Source organism: Saimiri boliviensis, chromosome 8 (assembly GCF_048565385.1).
Source record: "Saimiri boliviensis isolate mSaiBol1 chromosome 8, mSaiBol1.pri, whole genome shotgun sequence".
In the NCBI taxonomy this organism is placed as follows: Eukaryota; Metazoa; Chordata; class Mammalia; order Primates; family Cebidae; genus Saimiri; species Saimiri boliviensis.
In genome coordinates this window covers 92,887,576-92,915,473 of record NC_133456.1, presented here as the reverse complement: position 1 = coordinate 92,915,473, position 27,898 = coordinate 92,887,576, and the positions used below count along the sequence as shown (strand labels likewise).

The following is a 27,898-nucleotide window of genomic DNA, read 5'->3' as shown; positions in this document are numbered from 1 at the left end:
TTGGCTAAGGGGAGCCCAGAGTAACATTGAAAACTGAGTTCTTGGACATGACTGGATGGTGATGTTAGACACATCTAGTTATACCGGATCTCTCACTATCCACAATAAGCCTTTCTTCTCTAGGGGCTAAACACAAACTAGCCCTTTAAAAAGACTCCATCACTGATACCAACCACCCACCTGATGCTGCCCCTTGTTTTTTGCTTAATAACCAACCACAGAATGGTTCTGGTCATTCTAGGGAAGATGTTCAGTGAGGGGTTTCATGTCCACTGGTCTACCTTTTGGTATCACGGGGCCAAAACCTCCATCCTCGGATGCTAATACTGCCATTTTTCATATGCAGAACCTATGAAGGGTTGCACATGCACATGGTTCTCCTTTCATAAATATCCATGGCTCCTCCTGTAGCTTATTAAATATGTATATTCATATTTATATACATATAAATATGTATATAAATTCATGGCTTCTGTGTATGAAATATACATATATGTATATACATATGAATAGATGTATATTTCATACACAGAACTCATGAAACTCAGTTGCTCATGCAAATGGTTCTCCTTTCATAAATATCCATGACTCCTCCTGTAGCTTATTAAATATGTGTATTCAGCCACTCCACTTAGCACAAATTCCTGTTCCCTTTGCCTCTCCTTCAAAGTGCCTGTTTACAGCTTCTGGCCAAAGAAGGCTACACTTCCTACCCTGTCAGAATGGCCACCAGACAGGCTAATAAAGCTCTTCCTTCCAAAAAGAAAGAAAGAAATGAAAGGAAGGAATGGAGGGAAAGAAAAAGGTAAGGATAAAAGAAAGGAAGGAAAGAAAAAAGAAAAAGCTATGGACAAAGAATTCTGATCAATAACCACATAACATTTTTTAAACGGTTGATTGGAAACTGGGTGGAGATTTCCACTATCAGCCAACATTCAATGACCTCTCTTAAGTGACTCAGTATTTTGGACTCACGTTCTCCTGATGCAGTTCCTGGGGCAGGAGAACACACATAGTTCCAGAAAGTATTGCTACTTCACTTGATGAGCTGGGCAATAGTTGTTTGAATATGTCTGCACTTCTCTTTCATCATTCCTCAGTCTTCAAGAATATTAAGGACTGACTCTACTCATGCCAGATGGCAGACTTAATATTTAATCTTTGCCTTCTCTTAGACTGTGGTAGTTGGTATCTTATTTGATGGGTTGTAAAACAAAAGACACAACAGTTAACTGACTGCAAAAGCATGAGACTGTAAGTTACAGATTTTTTCAGTGAGATGAAATACCTGTGTGTTTTTACTGTTTAGGGCTCATTTTTCTCACCAATGCAGTAACTATTTTTTCTATATGAGATAGGGACAATCTGTAAATATTCAGGTAATTGGCCGTTTTCTCTTTTTTCTTAGTTGAATAGACTCTTCAGTTCAGTGGTGGCTGCTCCTGAACGCTATTTGAGTAGCCTAAGTAATTGAATAAAGTCATTTCAACTTTCGTCATTTTCTGTTAAGTGAAATTCCTACTCTCAGTGTGTTAAACTGGTGTGAAATTTTCTGTAACCAGGGGTCGGCATACTGCTTTCCTGTGGATTAGAGGTTTCGACTGGAAATAGAGTACCCCAGGGTTACTGTTATGGAAAATCAACTTTGTCACTGGCTCCCAGCCCTGTGTAGGGAAATGTTTTTTTCAAGGATCCTGCCCTGGAGATGAAAATCAGGTTCTAACAATGTTTCCTTTTAAATGGAGTTATCTGCAGCCATGCATGCGAAAAAGAGCAGAATAAAATAAAATATGCCTGCTTTCTGAAGATAACTCAGCCTTACCTCACTTGTCAGCCACTCTTGGTATTAGAAACTTGTCAGATCAGTTAGTTGACTTCCACAGCACTTGGCTATTGTATTTATGTTTATTCTTTTGTTTTTCCTTATCTAGCATATCAGTGACAAAAATTGTCTAATTGTTTTCATTGTCACAGTCACAGGAGAGCTTAATTATACATAAGCACTTGGCTGTCATCTTCTATCCTCTCACTTTTTTGTGGTCTGGGTTTTCACAGTGCTGTGTTTCTAATATCCAGCTGCCTAGGTCTCCAATTTAAATGAATTATTATGATTAAAATCAACGTGTAGATCACAAAAGACAAGAGAATCCCCCAGTTGCTTATCCATGAACATTCTGTCTTTGTTGACAAGACAATTTCTTACATTAAGGTGTGCTACCCTTAGGGATTGTAGACCATGGGTAACATGCTTCTCTGGGTTCCAAGTTGCTGTATTCCATTCACAAGTGTGCTAGCTCCTATTCAGGACTGGCAAAATGGCAGGTTTTTTCTTCTTGCCTTAAAACGACGTTACCTTCTTTCAAAGGCCTTCTGGGCATGATCATTGTTCTCAGTGTCTGAATAATGGAAGCGCTATTGACAGTTGGTTTGTCCCTACTGTGGCCATGTCTTTAAGTTAGCCTGTGCTACTCATGTTTAGTATGTATGGAGAACTGAAACAAATTCAGACAGAACATTTTTACCCTACCCCATCTTCCCAATTTATTTTTGCTGTAACCTGTACTAGGCTATCATGGTCTAGTTGAATCTACTTTTCTCAATCTTCTTTGGCATAAAAACTTCCTAAAAATAGATTTGTTTTCAGTGGTAAAATGCTGTGGATCTTTGTTACTAAAGATAAACATTTTCCTAAATGACTTTAATACATTATTTACTTGTTTAACAAAATTTTTTTTATGGCTGCCATGTGGGAGGCATTGTGATGCACTAGGGCTGCAAGACAAAATGTCTGACCTCAAAGACCTAGTATTTTACTGGAAATTAACAGAAGTGCACTGTTCAGCAAACAAATTAACTAGAAAATTTTATTTTCTGGTAATAGTGATAAAGAACATAATTAGGTTGACTGACCAGGTGCAGTGGCTCACTGCTATAATCCAAGCACTTTGGGAAGCCAAGATAGGTGAGTCACTTGAGGCCAGGAGTTCAAAACTAGCCTGGCCAACATGGTGGCTCTACTAAAATATAAAAATTAGCTGGATGTGGTGGTGGTGCATGCTGGTGGTCCCAGCTACTCGGGAGGCTGAGGCAGAAGAATCACTTGAACCCCAAGGGGCGGAGGTTGCAGTAAGCTGAGATTGTGCCTCTGCACTCCAGCCTGAGCAACAGAGCGAGACTCCATCTCAAATAAATAAATAAGTAATTAGATTGATATAATAGAAAGTAGCTGAGAGCGAGGGAAAGATTTTATAAGATGAGACAGTCAGGAAAGATTTATCTGAGAATTACCCTCTAACCCAAAACCTGAAGGATGAAAATGAGCTAGGCTTTCAAGGGCAAGTACATTCCTGGTAGATAAGGAAGTGCAAAGGCTCTGAGGCAGAAAACCACTTGATGTGCTGTGCTTGGTATGTAGCAGAGAAGTCAATGTTAACTAAATCGTAGTGAGCAAGGGTCAAAGGTCTGAAACATAGGAAGGCGACAGACTGCATTACCTTGTAAGCCAGGCACAGAATGTGGGTTTTACTCTCCGAGTATAATGGGAAGCCATCACAGCATTTCAAGGCAGGAGCATGACTGAATTTGATTAATGTTTTTAAAAGATCACTCAGGTTGTTTTGTGGTAAATGGATGATTGGAAACCAAGAGCAAAAGCTGGACAACTGGTTCAGAGGCCATTGCCAATATCCAGGTGAGAGACATTGTTGGTCAGGACTTAAGAGAGGAAGAGAAATGGAGAGACTTGAGATATATTTTGCAGTTAAAGCCAATAGGATATTCTCATTTCATTCCTACATCTGTCTAGTTTATAGATACGGAAATTGAGTCTCAAAGAGATTAAAGTAATTGATTTAAGCTTATACAGTAAAAAACAGAGCTAGATTTCAAATGCTGTGCTAGAGGATCTGAAACTTCAGTTTGCATCAGAGTAACTTGGAAGTCTTATTACAACACAGAATTCTGGGTCCTGTTCTATGTTCCCAGTGGTAACATACCAGGTGGAGGCTTTGATTTGGTAAGTCCAGGGTAGGACCAAGAATTTGCATTTCTAGTAAGTTCTCAAGTGATGCTGATGCCACTTTTCTGGGAACCACATGGTGAGAACCATTGCTCTATGCTTAGGCTGTCCCACATGGTATTGTGTAGCTGAAGATTAAATTGCATGCAAGAGAAGGTGTTCCGACTCCCCTGGAAAGCTGCAGCTTACTGTCACATCAGGCATTGTAGCCAGTCTACGCAAAGTAGAACGAGAGGGCTAAGGCAATTATCTTTGAAGAAAGGAAAGAGCAATATACAATGGATTTAATTCACTTGATAATTATTCTCTTTCCACTTCATTATGTCTCTGTAGTCACTTCCTTTTTGCCCAAAAAGGCTGATAGAATTATAGTCATCATTTAATAGAATGAAGTGTGAACTAAAAGAGCCTGATATTTAATATTTTTGTACAGTTTCTTCTCTTTGTAATAGGTGTTATGAGAGTAGAATCATCTTCATAATTAGGAAATGGGGAATCTAATATTTGAGCAGTAAACAAGGCTATATTTCACACTATCCAATAATACTTAAGATGGAAGTAACTGTTAGGGCTAAACCTTTGATTTTTATAATTAAAGAAAATAAGATCCAGAGATATAAAATAACTTATTTAAGGTAATGCAATGAATGGGAATCACAGCAAGAACTGCTTTTTTTCCTGCTATTCTACATGTGTTACTTTTCCTGCCAATACAATGTTTTAATAAAATAGGTAAAATAAAATAAAAATTCATCAATCACCCAGATACTCTTTCTATGCATTTTCCATGACCGGTTTCACAAATGAAAACATCTGGACGAACAACTGACCTTTTCACTTTCTATTTTCAGAGTTGGTCATCTGATTATTGAGTCCAAAAAAAAGCTCTTGTTTTCTTCCTCAAATTACGTGTAAGACTAAATGTTTAGACCCTTTGTGCTACAGTCCTTTGCCTCTAAAGGCAAAACTGTAGGCTTGATGGCACTGCAAATGGTGTTTGAGTATCTCTAAGGTCATCAATAAGTGAATACTAAAGCATCTTTCAGCAGAGCATACTAATTCCCCATGGATGTGCCATGTATATGTGATCACAAGATAATATTCAGCCCTGCAAAGAGGCTTAAAGGACAGAGTGACCAAAAATTGAACACAGTAGATAAGGTAATTTCACAGTGGAGCAATAGTCTGCTTAATTGTCCTAGACAGTACTGATATTGATACCCTCAATTCCCCTGAGTGTCACTTAAGTCAACAATTTTTCTTTCTTTCTTTCATCTGGTAGTTCCAATAAAGTATGTTGCTGCAGTTTTCATGGGGTACACATTGAGCAAATGTGTGAATAATAGAGAGAATTAATATAGAAGTGGAGGCATAAAGTCCTCACCTAATGAGAAACTGTAAGCTATGAAAGAAAGAGTCATGTTAAGGACAATATATTGAAATGCAATTCAAGTCTTGCTCTGTAGTATCAGAGAAGGCAAAATGTCAGTTACATTTTTTTATTCATCGATGAATATTGTTTAAATTTACGTATAGAGGCCGGGCGCGGTGGCTCAAGCCTGTAATCCCACCACTTTGGGAGGCTGAGGCGGGTGGATCATGAGGCTGAGAGATCGAGACCATCCTGGTCAACATGGTGAAACCCCGTCTCTACTAAAAATACAAAAAAAAAATGAGCTGGGCATGGTGGCGCGTGCCTGTAATCCCAGCTACTCAGGAGGCTGAGGCAGGAGAATTGCCTGAACCCAGGAGGCGAGATCGCGCCATTGCACTCCAGCCTGGGTAAGAAGAGCGAAACTCCATCTCAAAAAAAAAAAAAAAAAAAAAATTTACGTATAGGAGGTTTTGCTTAAGTTGATTTATTTATCTAAAAGTTCCTCTGCTTGTCTAAGCAGGAGTGCTTAAACTGTTGATTTAAGGACTCCTTTTTACCCCGAAAAATTATTGGGTACCTCAAAGAGCTTTTGTTTATGTGAGTTATATCTACCGTATATACCATATTATTAATTTAAACTGAGAGTTTAACTTAGAACTTAATTTACTTTAAAATGACAAAATGCAACCAGCATATGTTAGAAATAATTAACATGAGAAAACTGACTATATTTTTCCAAATGAAAAAAATTAATGAAAAGAGTTGCGTGTTTTATAGTTTTGCAAATTTCTTTAATGTCTGTCTTACTAGAATAAAGGTGCATTCTCCTATATACCTCTGTATTCAATCTGTCATGACACGTTGTTTCCATTGAAGTATATGAAGAAAATCTAGTCTGATGCATATATAATTGGAAAGAGAAGGCACAATGGACTCCCTGAAGGGAAGCTGGGGACCTGTAGTGCTTCTTAGACTGCACTAAGAAGTATATTCAGAAAGATACATCTAACATATCCACTATTAGGAAGGATATATCTAAAAGAATACTCCCATTGTTATTTGCGGTAGGGTTGGGCATTTTTTGAGAGGCTCTGGAGAGAGAATGGATGTGGGAGCCAAGCAGGCCTGTATGCCATTGCTAACTGAGTCACTGTCTGAATCTAGATGTTAATGTCTCTGGGCCTCATCTATAAAATGAACGTAGGCCGGGCGCGGTGGCTCACGCCTGTAATCCCAGCACTTTGGGAGGCCGAGGCGGGTGGATCACGAGGTCAAGAGATTGAGACCATCCTGGTCAACACGGTGAAACCCCGTCTCTACTAAAAGTACCAAAAAATTAGCTGGGCGTGGTGGTGCGCGCCTGTAGTCCCAGCTACTGGGGAGGCTGAGGCAGGAGAGTTGCTTGAATCCAGGAGGCGGAGGTTGCAGTGAGCCGAAGTTGCGCCACTGCACTCCAGCCTGGAGCCTGGCGACGGAGTGACACTCTGTCTCAAAAAAAAATAAAATAAAAATAAAAATAAATTAAAAAAATGAATGTAAGTCCACTTAACCTGCACATTATTATGAGGTTCAGAAATGATGTGCATAAAGTGATGCTGATTAGGTATTCCACATATTATTAGTTTTCACTATTGGTTGCATTTGGGACTGAACTCAAAGTGGACAAGGGAAAGAGAAGATTCAGCCCAGTAAGAGCAGATTCAGGTAAATACTAGGTAAAGGCTTTGAAGATTAAAAATAAATTTAAAAAAGACTTATAAAGAAATTAATCTATGTAAGGGTAGTCATAGCTTGATTGATCTGGGTCTAATTGAGTAAATCGGGCCCAACAGCCTTTTTAAAAATATTACTGATTTACAATTTTTTTAATTCTGTAACTCATTTGTAAAGTTCTGAACTGGCTTATTGGAGTGGAGAGCAAAGGCCCTTATTCACCAGGAGCTGTGAATGCACTGGGCATAGTTGGAGAGAAAGTGAGACATGTAGGTGAAACCAGATGGCAGATGGTATTTATTAATTTATTTTTGAGACAGGGTCTCACTCTGTCACCCAGGCTGGACTACAGTGGTATGATAGCTCACTGCAGTCTCCACCTTCCAGGCTCAAGCAATTCTTGTGCCTCAGCCTCCTGAATAGCTGAGACTACAAACAGACATTATCATGCCTGGCTAATTTTTGTATTTTTAGTAGAGACGGGGTTTCATCATGTTGGCCAGGCTGATTTTGAATTCCTAACCTCAGGTGACCCACCTGCCTTGGCCTTCCAAAGTGCTGGAATTACAGGCATGAACCACTGAACCTGGCCAGATGGCAGAAGACTTTAAATGTTTAATCTAATAATATGAAATAATGATAATGTTCTCCTTTTTGTAACATTTGTAACATTTACAGGAGGCAAAGCACATTCACAAATCTTATTCATTATCTCTTATATAGATTACTTCCTATGGTTATATTTGTTTTATGTATTGATAAATAACTATTAATAGAAATATGGCTGTTTTGAGTTGCCTTCTAGTGTTATCTTCATATAGTTGGTTTTTATATTCTGACTTGAGTTTATTATTGCTATCTGTAAAAGGACTGGCCTGATGACATCTCCCATACCATTGCCAGAAGCAAGTCAGTTGTAACTTCTATAGAGATGAAGAAACCATAAATAAGAGTGTCTGAATGAAGCACAAATTAATAGAAAAACTAGGAGAACTATGAATCCGGCTGGTTTAAGAGACAATCTAAAGGCTAAAGGCTTCAGTTATTAAAATCAGAAAGAATGTTAGACATCATTCGGTCCAAACTTCTCTGAGTTCAAAGAGAAAACAGGCATCCAGTCTCCAGACGGCATTTCCAAAGCTGTTCTTGCAAAACAAGTTATCAGCCAAGTATCAGCAAAGTATGTGTTTGTTTAATTCTCAAGGTACTTTTTTTTTTTAACATGAAACTTTACAAGAAATTATCAATATTTAATATAAAGCAAGGCTGCTTTGTATTAAATGAAGCTGCCTTGCTGTGTATTAAATACTGGGAATTTGAATGAGTGTTGAAGGGTGTAACTTCCAGGAACCCTTGAAACTTCATGGAATTGAGTTTGAAGACCCCTGTGAGGAGACTGATTGGTGGTGTGTGGGGAGTGGATGAGAGTCTGAAGCCAGAGAAGTGCAGATTGTCAGTGCTGAACAAACATCAAAGCTTGACCTTGCCCTAAAATGCAGTATGCATATTTCTTGTAGAGTTGGTCCTTCTTTTAGTGACTTCTGCCAATTGGAAGTCAGAGGTTTAAGTCTGTAATAATAAACTTACCGTAGACTCTCTTAAGTAGCACTGGAAAATGAGTATTTCTAGTGCCAATACTGGGAACATTGAATTTGAGGTAAAGTGAGAATATCTTGATGGTTCTGTCAGTTGTGTAAGAATCCCAGGCTGGAGATAAAGATTTGAGAAGCATCTCTATTAGGTGTAAACTGAAGCCAAGTAATTACCTCCAGGCTCATAAACTCTACTATCATTAAAATTCTTAAGCAATGTCAATGAAACTTCTGCATTCCCTAGAGATGATTCATCTTCTCTAAAATTGTGTAAGCAACCAGAAATAACTGTGAATGTCTGCAGGTCATCTTTGTGATGGTAATTTAGAGAGGTTTTTGTTTTTGTTTTTGTTTTGCCATCATATCCTTCCTTTTCAGTTTTTAAATTTCTAAGGTCTGAAGCATATGCTGGCATTTCTTTCTTTTAGAAATTTCTGTTTTTAGAAAATTGAAGAGTTAAATACTCCTGAGAATTGTTTGACCCTCTGAGTTTAAATTGTATCTGCCTGCAATTTAAATTATTATTGTATAAGATGCTTGCCCAATTCTAATGGCTGGAATACACAAATGTTGATTTCGGTCATTTCTGGCAGCTATTGAACAAATGAACAAAAAATGAAGAGATTGTTGATGTATCCAAGAGACAAACAGTGTCACAGGGTCAAATCTCAGCACAACCGTTTAACCTTATATTTGAATTTGTAGTTTGAGAACAAGACTTAAGGCGTCCTAGAAGAATTCTTTTGCTTCAAATCTTGGAAGTTCAAAACAGATGGTTCTCTTTTAATATGTTAATGTGTTTAACTCTGTTTAATATGTGAAATCTGCATATATTACCCCCCAAAAAAAGACATTTAGAAATGGCTTCTGAAATAATAGTACTGAAGTAACCTGTTCAGACCTTCTTCTGAGCTGATACAGGTTGAGTATCTCTTACCTGAAATACTGGGGACTAGAAGTGTTTCAGATTTTAGATTTTTTAGGATTTTGGAGTATTTAGACCCAAGCCTAAACATGAAGTTTATTTATGTTTTACGTATACCTTATATACATAGCCTGAAGGTAATTTATGTAATATTTTAATATTTTGGATAAGTTAATATATTAAAGTTTTCACTGTATTTGACCATGACAAGTCTTAAGAGATCAAGTGTGAAATTTTTCACTTGTGGCATCATGGTAGTGCTCAAAAAGTTTTGAATTTTAGAGCATTTCAGATTTTAGATCTTCATATTAGGGATGTTTAACCTGTGTTTAGATATGGAGTTGTAAAATGAAGTTGAACCTTGATATTAAGTGATAAATACCCTGTACTCAATGCATTATCACAGAAGGGGGAGGGGCTAATGATATCTCTTATAATATGCTAAACTGGGATTTTTGTTATCAAAAACTGGGACTTTGAGCTAGGTAAGCCCCCCCCCCAAAAATAAAGATATATGAGCCATTTTCATCAAGCACATGACTTCATTTATTCTAGTATGAAAAACTTACTCACTTAGATATGATTCATCCAATCTAATTGTGCAAGAGTGAAAACCTTTACTACATGGGCTATTGCTTTGTAGATTTGCAATTGGCATGTTAAGATAAAGACTATCTCTCTTTGTCATGTATATCATGTATATAAAATAATATTTCATTTCTGATTTTTATGAGCCCATGTTCAGATATGTACTTTGAGAGGCAAATGTTTATATCAGTTCAAATTTGTCCTCTATGAATTAATTTTACTTTAAAAACAAAGAAAGTACCAGGTGATCTCTCACAGACACTGAATTTGTTGTTGATTTCACCGTGGCCAGCACAAATAACTACCACTGAGTATTCTTTTCCAATTCCTTGACCTCCATAACCCTGTGGGAAGAGAAGAACACTTCTGTGCTTAACTAGTTAGAACTTTGCAAGGTCTTTTCAAAATTCTCTCCAGTCCCTCCCTTCTCTGCCCCACCTGCTTTTTGAGATTGCAAGGTTTTGCTTCCAGCTTTCTGCATTTTTGAAAGAAAGCAATAAGTAAACCCAAGTGTTACAGGAAATCCATGACATTGAAGTTCCTGTCTCTGCATTTGGTTTTGATGTTTTCTTTTTGAACTTCAACTTGACATTGCTTCATAAGTTACATTTGCCCTTCCATCTTTTTTCCTCACTCTCTTTCAAAAGTTTGGCTTTGTTGTTAATATTCCACACAGATTTCTGTGGCTTTTCTTGTTGGCTTTGTTTTCATGGACTCTGTAGGGGGTAAATATTCAGCAGGTTGAATGTGAAATCAGGCATACAACTACATTAGCCCTATCAGGGTTACACATCAAATTCTCCAAGCAGAGAACCTTTTTAGCTTCCTTTGCATTAGCAGCAGGAAGATAAAGAACAACGAAGACTTGCAGCTCTTTTCAGGATGTAGGTTATAACCCTTCATTCAAGTTAATGCTTGTTGATGTTCTAAATTTTTTTGAAGTTGACCCTTTTGGCCTCTCCTCATATGCAGCAATGCATCATCCCATGTGTAGAGGATTTGTAAAACTGTGTTTTGCTCCTTGAAAAACATAAAATTGCTTATAGACAAGAAAAGAAAATAGCAGCGTTTATTCAAGGACCTAGAGACCTCTGCTGGTTAAGTGACTTGTTGAGTGTTTTTCTAGTTTTATTTATTATTGAAAAGGCAAAATATACAGCTTGGCCTCAACAGTAGCCATTTCCTTTTGAATTAAATTATGGATGATTTGAAGCCTGGTTGAAGGAAGATACTGAGGTCAAGTCAGCTGGAAGAGATGTTAAGAATAATGAGTAGCATCTCCTAATGAAATACTGATATCAACTTTGATTATTAGATTTACCTTGATAGGCATTACCCTGTAGAAATGCCCTGTGAACACATTAAATTCCAGAATGACAGCTATGGTTATCTTCTGCATGACTTTGGGCTGAAGGTCTTCTACCTAAATATATTTATCATTATTCTTAACGGCATGAATTGTGCTTGAGGCAAGATTTGATATTTATGAAGACTTTTTATGGAACATGGAATTAACATTGTCTTTATATCTATTGAAAATAAGGAAAGAAAATATGACTTCAATGAAGTACAGAAAATATGGTGTCTTTTGGGTGGCAGGGGTAGTGGATGGCAGTGGGCAATGAGGGAATTCAGTGCTGCTTTGAATTCCTGTGTTAGACTGTGGGCAGGACTTGATTTCCTGAGAAGGTTTGATAAAAATCAGGATGCATTTAAAGAGCTGGGCTTCTAGCATCTTATTCCTGTAGATAACATTCTATCAATATGAAATCAATAATCAATAATGATGATAGTCTTAAAGAAGAAAGGAGTCACAAAATTTATCTATACAACATGTGTGAGTGAAGTATATTAGTTAGGGTCATGCTAAGCTCTTCTAACAAAGGAGACTCCAAAATAAAGTAGCTTAGATAAGAAGTTTATTTGTCTCTCACATTATTTTCCCCAAAACTGGCAGGTGGGTGTGGAGCTGCGTTGCTCCACATGGTCATTCATGGTCCAAGGCTGACAGGTCAGCATTTTCATCCTATGTAGCTTCCATGTCTGCACCCAAGGCTGTTTCAATTGTCAGTTTTTTCCAATGTGAAGGGGCAAGAGAGGTTAGGGAAAGTATCTTTCAGTAAATAACCCAGAAGTTGCTGTCACCACTTTCACACATATGCAGTTGGGATGAACTTGGTTAGACGATTACCTCTAGCTGCAAAGCGCTCTGGCATTTGTAGTGCATACTTGGGAATACACCAGCCCAGTCAAAAGTAGGAGGAGGGTGATGGGAAGATACTCTCTACTGAAAGGGAAAAAGGAATAATGGAATAATAGATACTTACAGGAGAGGGACAGTTAGTTTTGCCATATGATATTTGTAGTTTTATCCATTTTGCTTTTGGACATTAAAAGACCACATTATGAACTACAAAAACAGTATTCACAGTAGGGTATGTGCACCTCCCTGAACGTCTACCCAGCCTTGTTATTTGCATAACATCTGGAAAAGGAATTTTATTATAAATGTGTTTTTGTTCTTTGATTGCATATGATAAAGATAGATTGAGTATACCCTGAATATACACCTTTTCTCTGCCTTTTGAACTGCTATAGCCCAACCTAATTGGATTCAAAAAATAAATGATATTCATGTGGCCATGGAAGAAAATGTCTTCTGGGAATGTAAAGCAAATGGAAGGCCTAAGCCTACATACAGGTGGCTAAAAAATGGTGAACCTCTGCTAACTCAGGTAAGCAAATTAATGGTAACTGTGTCTTAGTCTTGACTATCATGTGTAATATGGCCTCATTGTCATGGAAACGTGAGAATGACGAATTGTTTCTAAAATAATACACAATGAAACACCAGTATAGTGGAAAAAATGAAAGTGAATTCAATTGATAAATACAAAGTGCACATAAATTCAATTCTCTAGCCTTCAATTAAGTTCTTATACTGGATCTTTGGTCTTCAAAGATTAATATCTGTGGCTTTATAATGGGAAAGTTATGCAGAAGGTCTGGAACATGGAATTGTGCTAAGATACAAAGGAAGATACATTCCAGGATCCACTATGAGAAAAGTGGTATTGACACAATACAGGATGTCCAGCTAAATAGAGAAACACTCTGACAAAGAAATCTGAGTGAAGCAGGGGCAGAGTAGGAGACCCTGAGAATGAGGAACAATTGTGTCCAATTTAATTTTCCTTATGTATTTTCCTACTGAACTTCAAATGTTAATTGAAATTTGACATTTTCCTCAGGCTCCAAATTGAGAGGCAGTCTCATGCTCAGATTTATTCCTCCAGTAGGCCACCCAGGAAACAGGGCCTGCTTGGAACAATGGCCCTCACATGAATTTACACAACAGAAAGAGAAAAGGGGCTGTTTTGCCTAACCTGCCCCCTGCCTCATGTACCTTCTCCATTTGTTGGAAGAGCTCCAGCTTGTCCATGATTCTGTCAATTATAAAAGCCAAACTCAAACAAATTGCAAAAGTGTAGGTACTTAGGTACTGGTATTTTTCCTTCCATTGTGTAATTGTTACCAGAATGCCAGGGAGTTGGTCTAGGTCTTGTTGCTTACTGTAATTACTCAGTGATTGGCTCTCCAATTACTGAGTATTGCCAGGAAATAAGGCTTCGTTCAGCTGCTTTAGCAAAGAGAATGGGAGATCATTCTCAAATCCGTCTCTCCAAATGACTAAAATTGGGAATTTTTGTAGCTGGGGAAGGGATGAAGCTGTGTGCAGAAAGGAATTAGGGAGGGGTACAGAGGCAATCATGACAGATGGAGGGTTTGGTGTCTCACTGTCTAGATGCCATGATCTGGTGAGTCTAAGAGTTAACTCAGATGTGACCAAGATAAGTTTCAAGTTTTAAAACTAGGCAGCTCAGTAGCTCAATTTCTGTGTTTATTCAGAAACCAGTAATTATCATTTCTGTGGGATGATTCGTTTGGTTTCATAATGTGAGGGAATATGGATGTCTAGATTTTATCAAAGTCTAATAAAGCATTCACTCAGCTAACTTACAACCCTGTGGCAAACAGAAAACTAGTGCATATATATATATATATATATATATATATATATATATATATATTTTTTTATTGCCAAGTCCCCTGGAGAGAAGGACATTCTTTTTGTTACTTATGAAAATTGATACCCAAGTTGTATATCCTCAAGGTGACAAATCAGGAAGATCTCCTGTGCTGCATACTAAATTTGCTTCCTTTACATTGGCCACCAGATGGTCCTCAGCTTAAGTCACATCACTGACAGCAATAAACTAAGGGAATACTAAACTATTAATATCTACATGTTTTAGTACACCTCAACTGATATTAAATATTTGCCTCTGTTTCACTCAAGATTGTAATCTTATTAACTTTCAGAGTGTCATTTGTCCAAAATATGAGTGTTTTAAACACTCTAAACAGTAAATTTGGTTGTATTTCGAAACCCCCTAACTCTGGTTAGTACAAAGCCTTAAAGTAAAAAAGCATTTTAAATTTCAAGTTCTGTTTAGAGGGGATATTAATCTGAATGGCTTCACTATTAAATCAATGAGAACTCAAGAGAATTCTACAATTTAAATTCCGTTTACCAACTGATGTACTGGTTGTTCCATTTAGCATCTGACCTGCCACAAATTTACTTGACAGATAAATAGATCATGTTATGTAAATTGCTTATATGGTGGCTATTTTCTTCCCATTAAGCTTCCTTCATATTGCACATGGTAAAATTGCCTTAAAATCTCAGATATAGAGGGTCATTGTTTTTATGTTCCTCTTTTCTTTCACAGGATAGAATTCAAATTGAGCAAGGAACCCTCAACATAACAGTAGTGAACCTCTCAGATGCTGGCATGTATCAGTGTTTGGCAGAGAATAAACATGGAGTTATCTTTTCCAACGCGGAGCTTAATGTTATAGGTGAGTCTTTATACTGGCAAGAAAAAAAAAAAAAAAAAAAAAAAAAAAAACTACTCTTTAAATCACTAAACTAACGTGTTCTTTGACAAGCATAAATGTTCAAGCCAAGAAAAGGAGTAAAGAAATCTTTATTCCAAAGATACTCCTCCAGAAACAAGTAATAAGCAAATCTGTAAGCAATAACAAGAGAACACTTTCTAAATCAGCCTCTTCAATGCTTACAATGGGGACCATGCTTCCCTTGGCACTCATTTTTATTCCTCTATTGACTGCATTTCTAAATTGAACAAAGTTTTCAAGATGCTTTTTGGAGTCTGCTGCTGAATTGGTGCAAACTTGAGCTTGGAGGGAATAAGAGCTGACTTGGTTTGGAAAGGCTTATTTGAACAGCTGACAGAATAAACCCTGTTCTTCCACATCTGAATTTTTCCAGACTATGCATTAATAATCTTTCCCCCAGCTACATCTTTCATCGTGTGCCACTTCCTACCTCCTGTTGCATTGACTTTTCTGTTCTGCATATTCGCCATCCTCCCTTCCTCTGTAGGCCACTGGTATGTAGTGAGTGCATCCTTTGCCTGAAACACTTTTCCTTCCCTCTTCATTTCTGTAACCCCTTCTCATTTCCCATCTCCCAGCTTCATTGGTGCTTCCTCAGAAGGTCATAGCTGGGTCAACTCTTCCTATTACAGATTTTTATACTATCTTTTACTTCTCCTTTATGGCAGTTACGGTTTACATTTATTTATGTGATTTTTCTGTCTTCCACTATATTTTAACTTCCCCGTGATGTCAAGGATCATATTTGGTTTAATTTATCATTTTATTCCCAGGACTTAATACAGCATTGAAGCACATAGTTTGCACTCAATAAATATTGAATGAATGTAAAAATGAATGAGTGTGTTAAATGAACAAGTTGAGAGATTATTTTATTAAAATGGATTAATAAATTAAGTCAGTAAATAATTAAAGGCATAGTTGAGTGAACAGATAAATCTATGGGCATTAAAAATAAAAGTTAAGACCAACAACTTGCATAATCCTATAGAAAAATCTTGAATGTACCTATTATAAAAAAAAAAAAAGATGATAAAACTAAAAACAAAAAAAAATGTAAATGATTTGGGAACTGCTTCCTATTTAGAGGCTTTAAGGAGTCATTCTCCTTGGTGAGAGCATAATAGAAGATTATGAATAAGAGAAAAATATCACACAGAGGAGTTAATTCACATGCTCTGATCAATTGTTTCAGAGTCCTGACTTTCCCTTCTGGAAAACATTCATTGGTGCCTAGCATGTAAATCTTGTATATAGAAGTAAATTCTCTCAAGTAGAATATACTTCCATCCTGTACAACGTAAAAAAATAGAAAGAAAGAAAAACTTCCACAACTGCTCTTCTCACTAAGTTCTTTCGCATTGACCCAAATCCCATCAAAGATAATGATTGTGAGATTTCATGGGGATGGAGCCTTTTTCAAAGAGGCCTACTAATGGTTCTGGGCTCTGGGAATAAGCATCAGCTTGACTAGGCCTACTGGAATCCTAAACACACACACCTCTCACCCTATAAATATTAGGAACAATACTTTTCGACTCCTTCCAGGACAAGTTCAATGGTTCCCTTCTGCCCAGATTTGCTGACTATTGTTATTTGGAACTGACTCTTTTGGAGTACAGTTCACCATGGCAGATTGCTTAGGAGTTTCTTCTGAAACGAGTATGTTCTCTATACTGCTGTATGTCAACTAGTTGAAAGAACAGCTAAAAGTGAGATGTGTCCTAATGAAATGAATCATAGTGTCTCAAAACCCTCTGGATGAGTACTAGCCAATTTATAAGTCTAGGGACCCCGTTATAATTTTAAAAGATGTTGTAGTCCCCTTTATTGAAATAAGAAAAGCTGATGGAAACAAATGACTCCACTAATGTAAGAAAGGCTGTTTAATGATTTTTGTCTAGAGTGCCTACCCATAGCTGAAAATAATAGAATATATGTATATGTATACGTGCATGCATAATGGCTTAAAGCCACCTTTGCCTACCCCTTCCCTCTCTCTCTAGTAACAGGATTCAAGGCCTGTTAGCTGCGAATCACTGCTCCAATTTTTACATTAAGGAGTTTATTTAAAAATCATTTCCAATTGGAACTGTCTAATTACAAATGAATTTTTGATCTGAGCTCTTTAAGTTTCCCAATGGCAGCAAACCAGAAGTGTTAGTCTGTTTAAGCTGCTATAACAAAAATACCGTAAACATGGTAGCTTATAGACAACAAATGTTTATTTCTGATAATTCTGGAAGCTGAATGTGTGAGACCAAGCTACCAGTATGGCTGAGTTCTGGTCAAGACTCTCTTCTGGGTTGCAGACTGACAACCTCTCACTGTGTCTTCACATGGCAGAGGGGTGGAGGTCCCATTCATAAGGCACTTCACCCTTATGAAGTACTTCATCCCATAAGGGCTTCACCTCTTAAAGGTCCTGCCTCTTAGTGCCATCACCTTAGGGTTTAGGATTTCAACTTAGGAATTTTGGAGGGACGCAAACATTCAGACCATAGCACTAGAGCAGTGAAGATAAAATGAAAATGCCTGAGAAATTATTTAACCATGTTTAACATGGGAACAATAAAGGCATGTCATCAAATTATATAGGCCAAACAAGTTGTAAAAATGTAAGGCTTGCAGGAATTTAGGAAAGGGAGTTTGGCTAATGGGTTGGGTTAGAAAACTAAGCCCTGAAAAATTTAGATTTTGAGAAACACGAAGAATATTCCAAATCAGAATGAAATGGCTGGAACAAAGACTCAAAGTTACAGAATATCTGAGATAGTTTCTTGCACATAGAGAATCTTAAATGTTTTTTAAAAACGTTGACTCATCAGTGGATGAATGGGCAAACAAAATTTGGTGTGTGTGTGCGTGTATACACACACACACACACCAAATTTTGTGTGTATATATATATATATATATATATATATATATATATATGTATATACATACAAAAAGAAGAAAATCCTCTGTGTGTGTGTGTAAATATATGTATATACACACACACACCAAATTTTGTTTACATATATATGTGTATATATATATATATATACATACATATATACACACATACATAAATACAAAAAGAAGAAAATCCTCTCATTTGTGACAAGAGGGATGAACCTGGAGGATATCATCCTATGTGAAATAAGTCAGGCACAAAAAAACAGGTATCACATGATCTCACTCATAAGTGGGGTCTAAAAAAGTTTATCTCAAAGAAAGAGCAGAATGGTGGTTGCCAGGGGCTGGGGAAATGGGTGGGGGAGGGTTGGGAAGATGTTGTTTAAAGAATGCAACATTTCAGTTAGATGGGACAAACAAATTGAAGTACTGTTTGGATAGCACAATTATTATAGTTAATAACAAGATATCGTATTCTCAAAAAATGCTGAGGGAGGGGATGTTAAGTGTTTCACCACAGAAATAACTATATAAGGTAATTTATGTTAATTAGCTACATTTAGTCATTCTACAATGTATATATGTGTATATATATATATATATTTCAAAACATGTTGTATGTGATACAATTGTATGTGTCAATCAAAAAGTAAAATAATGAATAAAAATTTTGATTTAAATACATAAGGCATATGGGGGCAAAATTTAAACTTGAAAAAGAAAGAAAGAAAAGTCATTAAGGACCAATTTTGGAGATTCTTGAATGACAAGTTTAGAAGTTCCCTATTTAATAACCATTTTCCCTTCCAAAAACTCACAGTAATATATTTCAGGTGAATTGAAGGGTGGTTAAGTATTGAGGTGGATAAACCCCTAGAGTCCCTCTTAAATGAATGAGGGAGAAGATATCTGACCATTTAAAAATACACAGAAATTAACATTGGTTAACGTGGGTAAGCTATAACATGATTGTTCCTTATATAGCAGTAATAGTTTGGCTCTTTTGGATCAAATAACTAAATTGTCATTACCTGTATTAGAATCATGATGATGCTGAATTGAAAAAAAAAAACAAAATGGAAACAAGATAATATCTTAAGATTATGTCTTGGCTGGGCTTAGTGGCTCACACCTGTAATCCCAGCACTTTGGGAGGTCGTGGTAGATGGATCATCTGAGGTCAGTAGTTCCAGACCAGCCTACCCAAAATGGCAAAACCCTGTCTCTACTAAAAATACAAAAATTAGCTGGATATGGTGGTACACACCTGAAGTCCCAGTGACCTGAGAGGCTGAGGCAGGAGAATTACTTGAACCCAGGAGGCAGAGGTTGCAGTGAGCTGAGATTGCACCACTGCACTGCAGCCTGGGTGACATAGCGAGAGTTTGTCTCAAAAAAATAAAAAAGATTATCTCTTGATGACCTGTGTAAGAACAAAAAAAATATGTTGGTTCCACCTATTGATTAAATATCAGGAACCTCCAGTGCTGTAGAGGAGATTCCTTTCCATGTTGGGTAATAGCCCTACAGTCATAAATAAGAGATGGTTAGGAAGCATATATTTAATAGGTTTTTCCCTTAGTTTTATTTTATGTGTTCTGTCTTGGTATTTAATGTGTATGTAACATGTCTGTATTTAATGGATTAACTGCTAAATAATTAATCTGTGTGCTGGATGATTTACTCACTGGATAGGCAAACACCATAGAGAGACTTTTATCTTAAGGTCAGTGTATTGGTAGGCCTGGTTATGAGTACGTCAAATGGAAGTGTCCTTGTTTATGACTGACTATCACAATTGATAGTTTATTATTTCCCAAGGCAACTGTTCCCAGACCTTTTCGGCTGTATGAGCCTGAGTCATGGGTGAGATTCACTTGTGGGATATACGCCTGTGGTTATCCCTGATGTTGCTGCACAACTCCTTAGGTGATAACTGTCATTCCATCCCTCTCCCCTACTCATGAAGGTGCGTGAATTACAACTGGAGTGAATAGAGTCTTGTAATCATGAGGAGACTGAATCTTCTATAAATAACTTAAAAAGTAATGATAACTAAGGTATTTTGTTGGTGAAAAAGATAACTTTTCTAGAGTAATAATTCTACTCATGTTTAGTATTTACACCCACTTAGATGATCATATTGGTGATGGGGACTGCTGATTAAATTGCCAAATGTGAAATCACTGGGTAAATATAGAGAATAGCTAAGGTCTCCAAAGCAAGTCTGAGGCAAGTATTCAGGTATTTGCAATTCACTGAAAGAGTGTTCTCCAGGGAAAACCTGTAAGGAAAAGCAGAATAAGGAAGAAGGAGGAACCAAACAAGAATGGGGTCTTAGGTAAAGTCTAGCCTAAGTCTAATTACCAGAAGGGAGATTTCTGGAACATCAACTATACCTCAGACCCATTTCCACCTTGAGGTAATGAGGCTAGCTTTTTTTAAAAAAAGTCTCCATATTACTCCCTCCCTAAGGCTACCCTTAAGCAGGGTTGCAGAAGTGGTAGGGGTCAAAAATCTTTGATTTTGCCTACTATGAGGATATTGTGAAAAAAATTTTTGATTTTACAATGAGAGGTGCTATTCCTAAGGGTGAGTGGGTACCTGCCCAGTGGTCTTTTGAATATGACGTCACTTTTCCAGGACTGTATAATAGGAGAGAAGTAGCTTCTACCCTCAGGAAATTATGTCTAATGGTTCAGTATCACAAGGGTTTTCCTGGCCTGTATGGTGGAACACTTCTGACCCTGGCAGGACACTCAAATACCATAAAGTAACTGATGGCCCAATTAAAGTGAGGTGCAACCTTCAGCAATTATCTGGTTAATTTGGCATCTATCCAGATGATTGGCTCCCAAATTAGAAAAACATTAAGGCTAAACTAAAAGTTATTTCATAGGGACTTTCACAAGTGCTCATCTGCATCTAAGTCTGATTTCTCAACTGCCTCGTTGAGCCAGATTACAAAATAATCAAATGTGCTGAGTGTGATCAGCATCTAATGAGAGGACAAATGCCTTTCTTACTCAACTGCAGTCATCTAGGCAAGAGCTTTACTTAAGTTATCATGAAAAAGGAAGCTGTGCATTGGCTCTTAAAATCAAATTTGGTATCTTTATCAAGTTATTGAGCATATACTTACCAGTAGTAGGAGGATGCCATTACTCACTTTACTGTGAAAACTAACAGAATTACATGTGAAAGCCTTTCTAAACTTAAAGGTGTTTATGGCAATATTAAAAGGTTTTTGGCTTTTTTTTTTCTCTTAGTATCCATACCAAAAACTTGCAGATAGTTAATGACATCATCAGTAAATCCCGTTTCTGTGGTTCTCAATTTTTGTGTAGATTATAGTCATCTGGTGAACTCCCATACTTTTTATCAACTAATTGGGTCTCTGGGTCTGGGACCCAGGCATTTTTCCTTAAAGCTCCCCAAGTGTAACTCTGAAAAACAACAGAATTGGGGAACTATTGTTTTAATTGATCAGGTTTATAAAGCCATTGAATTTTTCTAAAATATTGATTCTCAAGCTTTATAATGCATCAGAGTCATCTAGAGGACATGTTAGTTAATACACAGATTACTGAGCCTGTGAATACCCTGTGAATACCCTGAGAATATCTGATATGGTAGTTCTGGGGTGGAGCCTGCGAATTTACATTTTAAACATATTTCTGGGTGATGTTGATGCTGATGCTGATGCTGCTGATCCAAGACCATTCTTGAGAACAACTATTCTAAAATAGGAAATCTGTCCTAAACAAGGGCTTTTGTTGTTGTTGTTGTTTTTAAAAATTGAACATAGTCTCCCTACCACAACATCTGATTTTGGATCAAAAAGCACTCTGAATCCCAAGAACCCCTGTATAAGAGAAAGAATAGGCATCAGAGATTCCAACCCTGGCTGAAGGCCCCATTTTAACAAGAGAGTGACTAGGAATAAAGCACACAGAATGTCTTGACAGACTACAATGTGATGATTGAGCTAAGGTGTTACATGGTGTGACTGTCATAAAGTCAACTGAGGGGAGACATTGAAAGCTGATAAATATTATGATAAACATTATGATAATCCCTTATATCAGTTCCCCCAAAGAAATGCAGTCAGTGAGTTAGAGTTTAAAATATTACTCTAGAATGCAGCCTCAGGCATCACTGAGCATTAATACTTTATACACTATCCTACCAAAATCTCTGAATCTTCTGTAAAACTGCTGTGAAGGGATTATCCATCTTGAAGTCCATAGTCCTTTACATAAAGATATTTCCAATAAATTCCTCATATAATGTAAAACTTGTCATAAAAATGTAGAACTTCTCTCTTAAAAGGAGAAAAGTTTGCGTCTTCTAGTAAACAAGTAAAGTTTTTCATCAGTCAGTAGGAAATATGCTATTTTTCTCTTTGTCCAGTCTGGGACTAATTTAACTCTGTTGTGCTAATTCTAGTGAGATTGTTTTCTACTCTTCCTCTGTTTGAGATGAGTCATATTTTAATGTATTTACTACTTTATGTGTTTTTCCATTATCTACCTCGAATCTCTTTGAATTTGTGAATAAATAAATGAAGTAACCATTTTTCCCCCTCCACCACATTCTGGCAAAATTGATTGCATTTAGGGAGCCTAATCTAAGGAGTATTAATTAGATTGACATTAAAGATTTGGTAGTGGGGGGTGATGTCACCACAATAGCCGAATAGGAAGGCCCAGACGCTTTTTCCCCAATGGACCAATTGCCATTGACAGAAATAAAACCAGTTAAGAGATTTCTGCACTCCAGTCAAGTGTAAAACCAATAACATTAAAGCACTTTAGGAAAATGTATGGCACTTGCTTGCTAGACCACCTTCCACTCCCTGCAACATAGCACAGAGCTATCAGTAGAAAACTTCCAATTCCTAATTTCTTTCTGGAGAGGGAAAGAAAAGAATGGAAGATACATCTAATATTTTTATTTTTGAGGGGGAAGTATTACCCGAGGGAGTGGTTTCTGTTTTGTCTGAATCTAAGTGATGACAGAAACTGGGCTTTGTGGGAGGCCCCTGAGAACAAAGGCCATCAATGTGGCTTGGTCTGCTATCAGCCTGTACCACAGGCACTAGGGGAGCTCCAATACCAACAGAGAAAAATCTAATGCTTCCTGCCACACTAGAAAGTCCAAAGTACCTGATATAGACACCAAGGAAAACTTGTAAGTAGAAAGACGGGAAGCTCCTGAGTAGAAACCAACAAATCTTCAATTAGGAGTTTATATACAAAATCCCAGACAATACGCATCATTAGAAAAGGCTTGAGAGATCTGTATAATCTCTAGCTGGACTGATTGCTCTCAGACTGCAAAGACTAGCAGAAGTGTCTGATTTTTCAAATGCCATAATTCCATCAGAAGATAATAGAGCACACAAAGAAACCAGAAGACATGGCCCAACCAAAGGACAAATTATATCTACCGAAATCAACCCTAAAGAAACACAGGTATATGAATTGCCAAAGAATTCAAATTACTCTCATAAAGATAGTCAAAGAATTAAAAGACAGTACGGATAGATAACTAAAGAAAATCAGGTAAATGATGCAAGAAAAAAAATGAGAGTATTGACAGAGATAAAAGATGAAAACAAACCCCAAAAATTTTGGAGCTGAAGAATACAATAAGTGAATTCAAAGTGCAATACTCAATTTACTAGAGAGATTCAACAACAGGCTTGACCAGACAGGAAAAAAAAAAATCAGTGAATATGAAGACCAATCATTAGAAATTATTGAGGCAGAGGAGCAGAAAGGAAAAAAAAAATGAAGAAAAGTGAAGAAAGCTGAGGGTCTATAGGACACCATCAAGTGCAACAATATAAGTACTATGTAATTTACAGTGAATAAAGAGAGAAAAAGACAGAGAGCCTATCTGAAGAAAAAATGGCTGAAAACTTCCCAAATATGGACAAGAAAATGGACTCACAAATTTTAGAAGCTCAAAAACTGCAAGTAGGATGAATTCAAAGAGATATACACTGAGACACATTATAATCAGTGTCAAAAGTCAGAGACTGAAAGAAAACCCTGAAAGCAGCAAGAGAAAACCAACTAATCACATACAAGTATGCATCTATAAGATTATCAACATATTTATCAGAAGAAACTGCATGCTAGAAGGGAGTGGGTTGATCTATTAAAAGTGCTGAAACAAAGAGCTGCCAATCAAAAATACTATATCTGGCAAAACTGTCCTTCCAAAATGAGGAAGAAATTGAACCTTTCCCAGGTAAACAAAAGCTAAATGAGTTTATCACCACTAGATCTACTCTACAAGAAATGCTGAAGGGAGTCCTTCCACTTGTAATGAAAGGATGACAAACAATACAAAACCATATGAAAATTTAAAACTCCCAGCTAAAGGTAAGCATACAGACAAATATAAAATCCAGTAGTATTGTAGGTACTTTTATTAAATCTGGTATAGAGCTTTTAAAAAAGTATAAAAGGTACCTATAAATCTATGTTAATAGCTATACAATACGAAAGGAGGTAATTTGTGTCATCAGTGACATAAAGTGGGGGAGCAGGATGTAAATAAAGGGAGATTTTATATGTGATTGAAATTAAATTGTTGCCAGCTTGAATAGATTATTATAACTTTAAGATGTGCTATACAATTACAGTGTTAACCACAAAGATAGTGTGTGTGTATATATGTGTGTGTGTATATATGTGTGTGTGTGTGTGTATATATATATATATATATATATATATATGTGTGTGTGTGTTAAGGGAAATGAGCAGGGAATCAAAACATCATTTTTAAAAATCAAGGCAACACAAGGCTAGGTGCAGTGGCTCATGCCAGTAATCCTAGCACTTTAGGAGGCCAAGGCAGGCAGATCACTTGAGGCCAGAAGTTCAAGACTAGCCTAGCTGACGTGGTGAAACCCCATGTCTACTAAAAATACAAAGTTTAGCTGGGCGTGGTGCCACATGCCTGTAATCCCAGCTACTCTGGAGGCTCAGGCATGAGACTCACTTGAACCCGAGAGACAGGGGCTGCAGTGAATGAGATCGCAACACTACACTCCAGCCTGGGTAACAGAGTGAGGCTCTGTCTCAAAAATAAATAAATAAAAATTAAAACAAATAAAAATCAAGGAAACACAAAAGAAGACAGAAAGAGAAGAAAGGGGAAAAACAAAAGTTACAAGATTCATAAAACAATTGAACAAAATGGCAATTATAAGCTCTTCCCTAATTATCTCTAATTATTTTAAATGTAAATGGATTAAATGCCCCAATTAAAAGATATAGATTGACTGAGTAGATTAAAAACAAACAGGATCTAGCTATTTGCTGTGTAGAAGAGGCACAGTTTAGATCTAGGGGAACACACAAGCTGAAAATGAAAAAATAGAAGAAAATATTCCATGCAAACCAGAACCTAAAGAGAGCAGGGGTGACTGTATTAATATCAGTTCAAGTAAACTTTAAGACAAAAACTGTCACAAGAGACAAACATTATATAATGATAAAAAGATTGATTCATCAGAAAGATACAGCTATTAGAACTATGTATGCACCTAACATCAGAGTTTCCAAGTGTATGAAGCAAACAATAGTAGGATACTTGGATACTCTATTTTCAATTATGGATAGAACAATCAGACAAAAGATAAATAAGGAAACAGAGGATGTGAACAACACTATATGCCAGTTGGACCTAACAAACATATAAAGAACACTGCACCTTACTACAACAGAATATGAAATCTACTCAAGCACACACGGAACAGTGTCCAATAGAGCCCGTATGTTAGGATACAAATAAGTTTTAACAGATTTAAGAAAATTGAAATCATACATAATATTCTCTTTGACTATAATGGAATTAAACTAGAAATTCATAGCAGAGGGAAAACAGGAAATCCACAAATATGTAAAAATTAAACAACTCATTCTTTAGCAACCAGTGAGTTGAAGAAGCAGTCACAGTGCAATTTAGAAAATATCAGGAGACAAATGGAAATGAAACTACAACATACCAAAACTTATGGGTGCAGCAAAAGCAGTAATAAGAGTGAGGTTAGTGATGATAAATACTTACATTAAAAAAGAAGAAATATCTCAAATCAGCAACCTAACTTTGCACTGTGGAGAGCTAGAAATATTTTTTAAAACTGACAAATCAGCAGAAGTAAAAAAATAATATATGTTAGAGCAGAGATAAAGGAAATATAGAATACAAAAATAATAGGAAAAAAAATCAGTGTAAGCAAGTGTTGATTTTTAAAAAGGTCAACTGAATTGACAAATCCATAGTAGACTGAGAAAAAAGAGAGAAGACTCAAATAAATAAAATCAGAAATTAAAGAACAGACGTAAAACAAATGATTCAGAAGTAAAAAGGAGTATAAAAAACCACTATAAATAATTATGCACCAAAAAATTGAATAACCTAGGAGGAGCAGATAAATTGCTAGAAACATACAACTGCTTAAGTCTGAGTCTTGAAGGAATAGAAAATGTGAATAGACTTATAACTAGTAAGTAGATTGAAGCAGTAATTTAATCCTCCTAATAAAGAAAATCCCTGGACCAGATGCCTCGCTGGAGAATTCTACCAAATATTTAAAGAATTAACACTAGTTTTTCCCAAACCCTTAGAAAGAATTGAAGAAGTGGGACCATGTTTAAACTCATTCTATAAGCTCAGCATTATCCCAAAACTGAAAACAAACAAGGATGCAAGAAAACTACAGACCATAACCCTGATGAACGTTGATCCAAAAATCCTCAACAAAATACTAGCATACTCAATTCAGCAGCACATTAAAAGGATTATACCTGAAATGCAAAATGGCTCAACGTACAAAAATCAATATACAATGTGATATGAACAGAATGAAGGACCAGAACCACAAGATTACTTTAATTGGTGAAGAAAAAGCATTTGACCAAATTGAATACCATTTCTCTCTCTCTTTCTTTTCTTTCTTTTTTTCTTTCCTTCTTTTCTTTTTCTTTCTTTCTTTCTTTCGTTTTTTGAGACAGGATCTCACTCTGTGGCCCAGGCTGGAGTACAGTTATGTGATCTTGGCTTACTGCAACCTCTGCCTCCCAGGTTTAAGCATATCTCCCGCCTAGGCCTCCCAAGTAGCTGGGACTACAGGCGCATGCCACCACGCCTGGCTAATTTTTGTATTTTTAGTAGAGACAGGGTTTCACCATGTTGGCAAGGCTGGTCTCAAACTCATGATCTCAAGTGATCCTCCTGCCTCAACCTCCCACAGTGCTGGGATTACAGGCGTGAGCCACTGTGACTGGCCTAACTCAAAACCTTTTCATGATGAAAACACTCAGCAAAGTATAGAAGGAAACTACCTCAACCTACTGAAAGCCGTATACAAAAAAGCCAGAGTTAACACCATGCTTAGCAGTGAAAAACTGAAAAGTTTTTAGTCTAAGATCAAGGCAAGGATGCCCACTCTCAGAACTTCTATTTAACCTAGTTTTGGAAGTCCCAGACAGAGCAATTAGACAAAAAATAAACAAGTAAGTAAATAAATAAAAGGCATCCAAATTGGAAAGGAAAGAAGTAAAATTAGTCTCTGCCTGCAGATGACATGATCTTATATGTAGAAAACTACAAAAATAAAAAACAAATAAATAGTTTTAGCTAAGTTGCAGGATACGAAATCAACACACAAAAATCAATAGCATTTCTACACACTAATAATGACCAATCTGAAAAGGAAATTGAGAAAATAATACCACTTGTAAAAACAACAGAAATAATAAATCTTAGGAATAAACCAA

General features: G+C 36.7%; 1 protein-coding gene across 12 annotated transcripts in view; it reads left to right on the top strand.

Annotated features, from left to right (window-relative positions):
- CNTN4 (contactin 4) overlaps positions 1–27,898 on the top strand; it is a 979,069-nt gene that overhangs the window by 800,980 nt on the left and 150,191 nt on the right. For all 12 annotated transcript variants that reach the window (XM_074404876.1, XM_074404882.1, XM_074404881.1 and 9 more), the window contains 2 exons: positions 12,810–12,946; positions 15,008–15,137. In XM_074404876.1, coding sequence (XP_074260977.1) covers positions 12,810–12,946; positions 15,008–15,137 — 267 coding nt within the window. The remainder of the gene's footprint in view (positions 1–12,809; positions 12,947–15,007; positions 15,138–27,898) is intronic.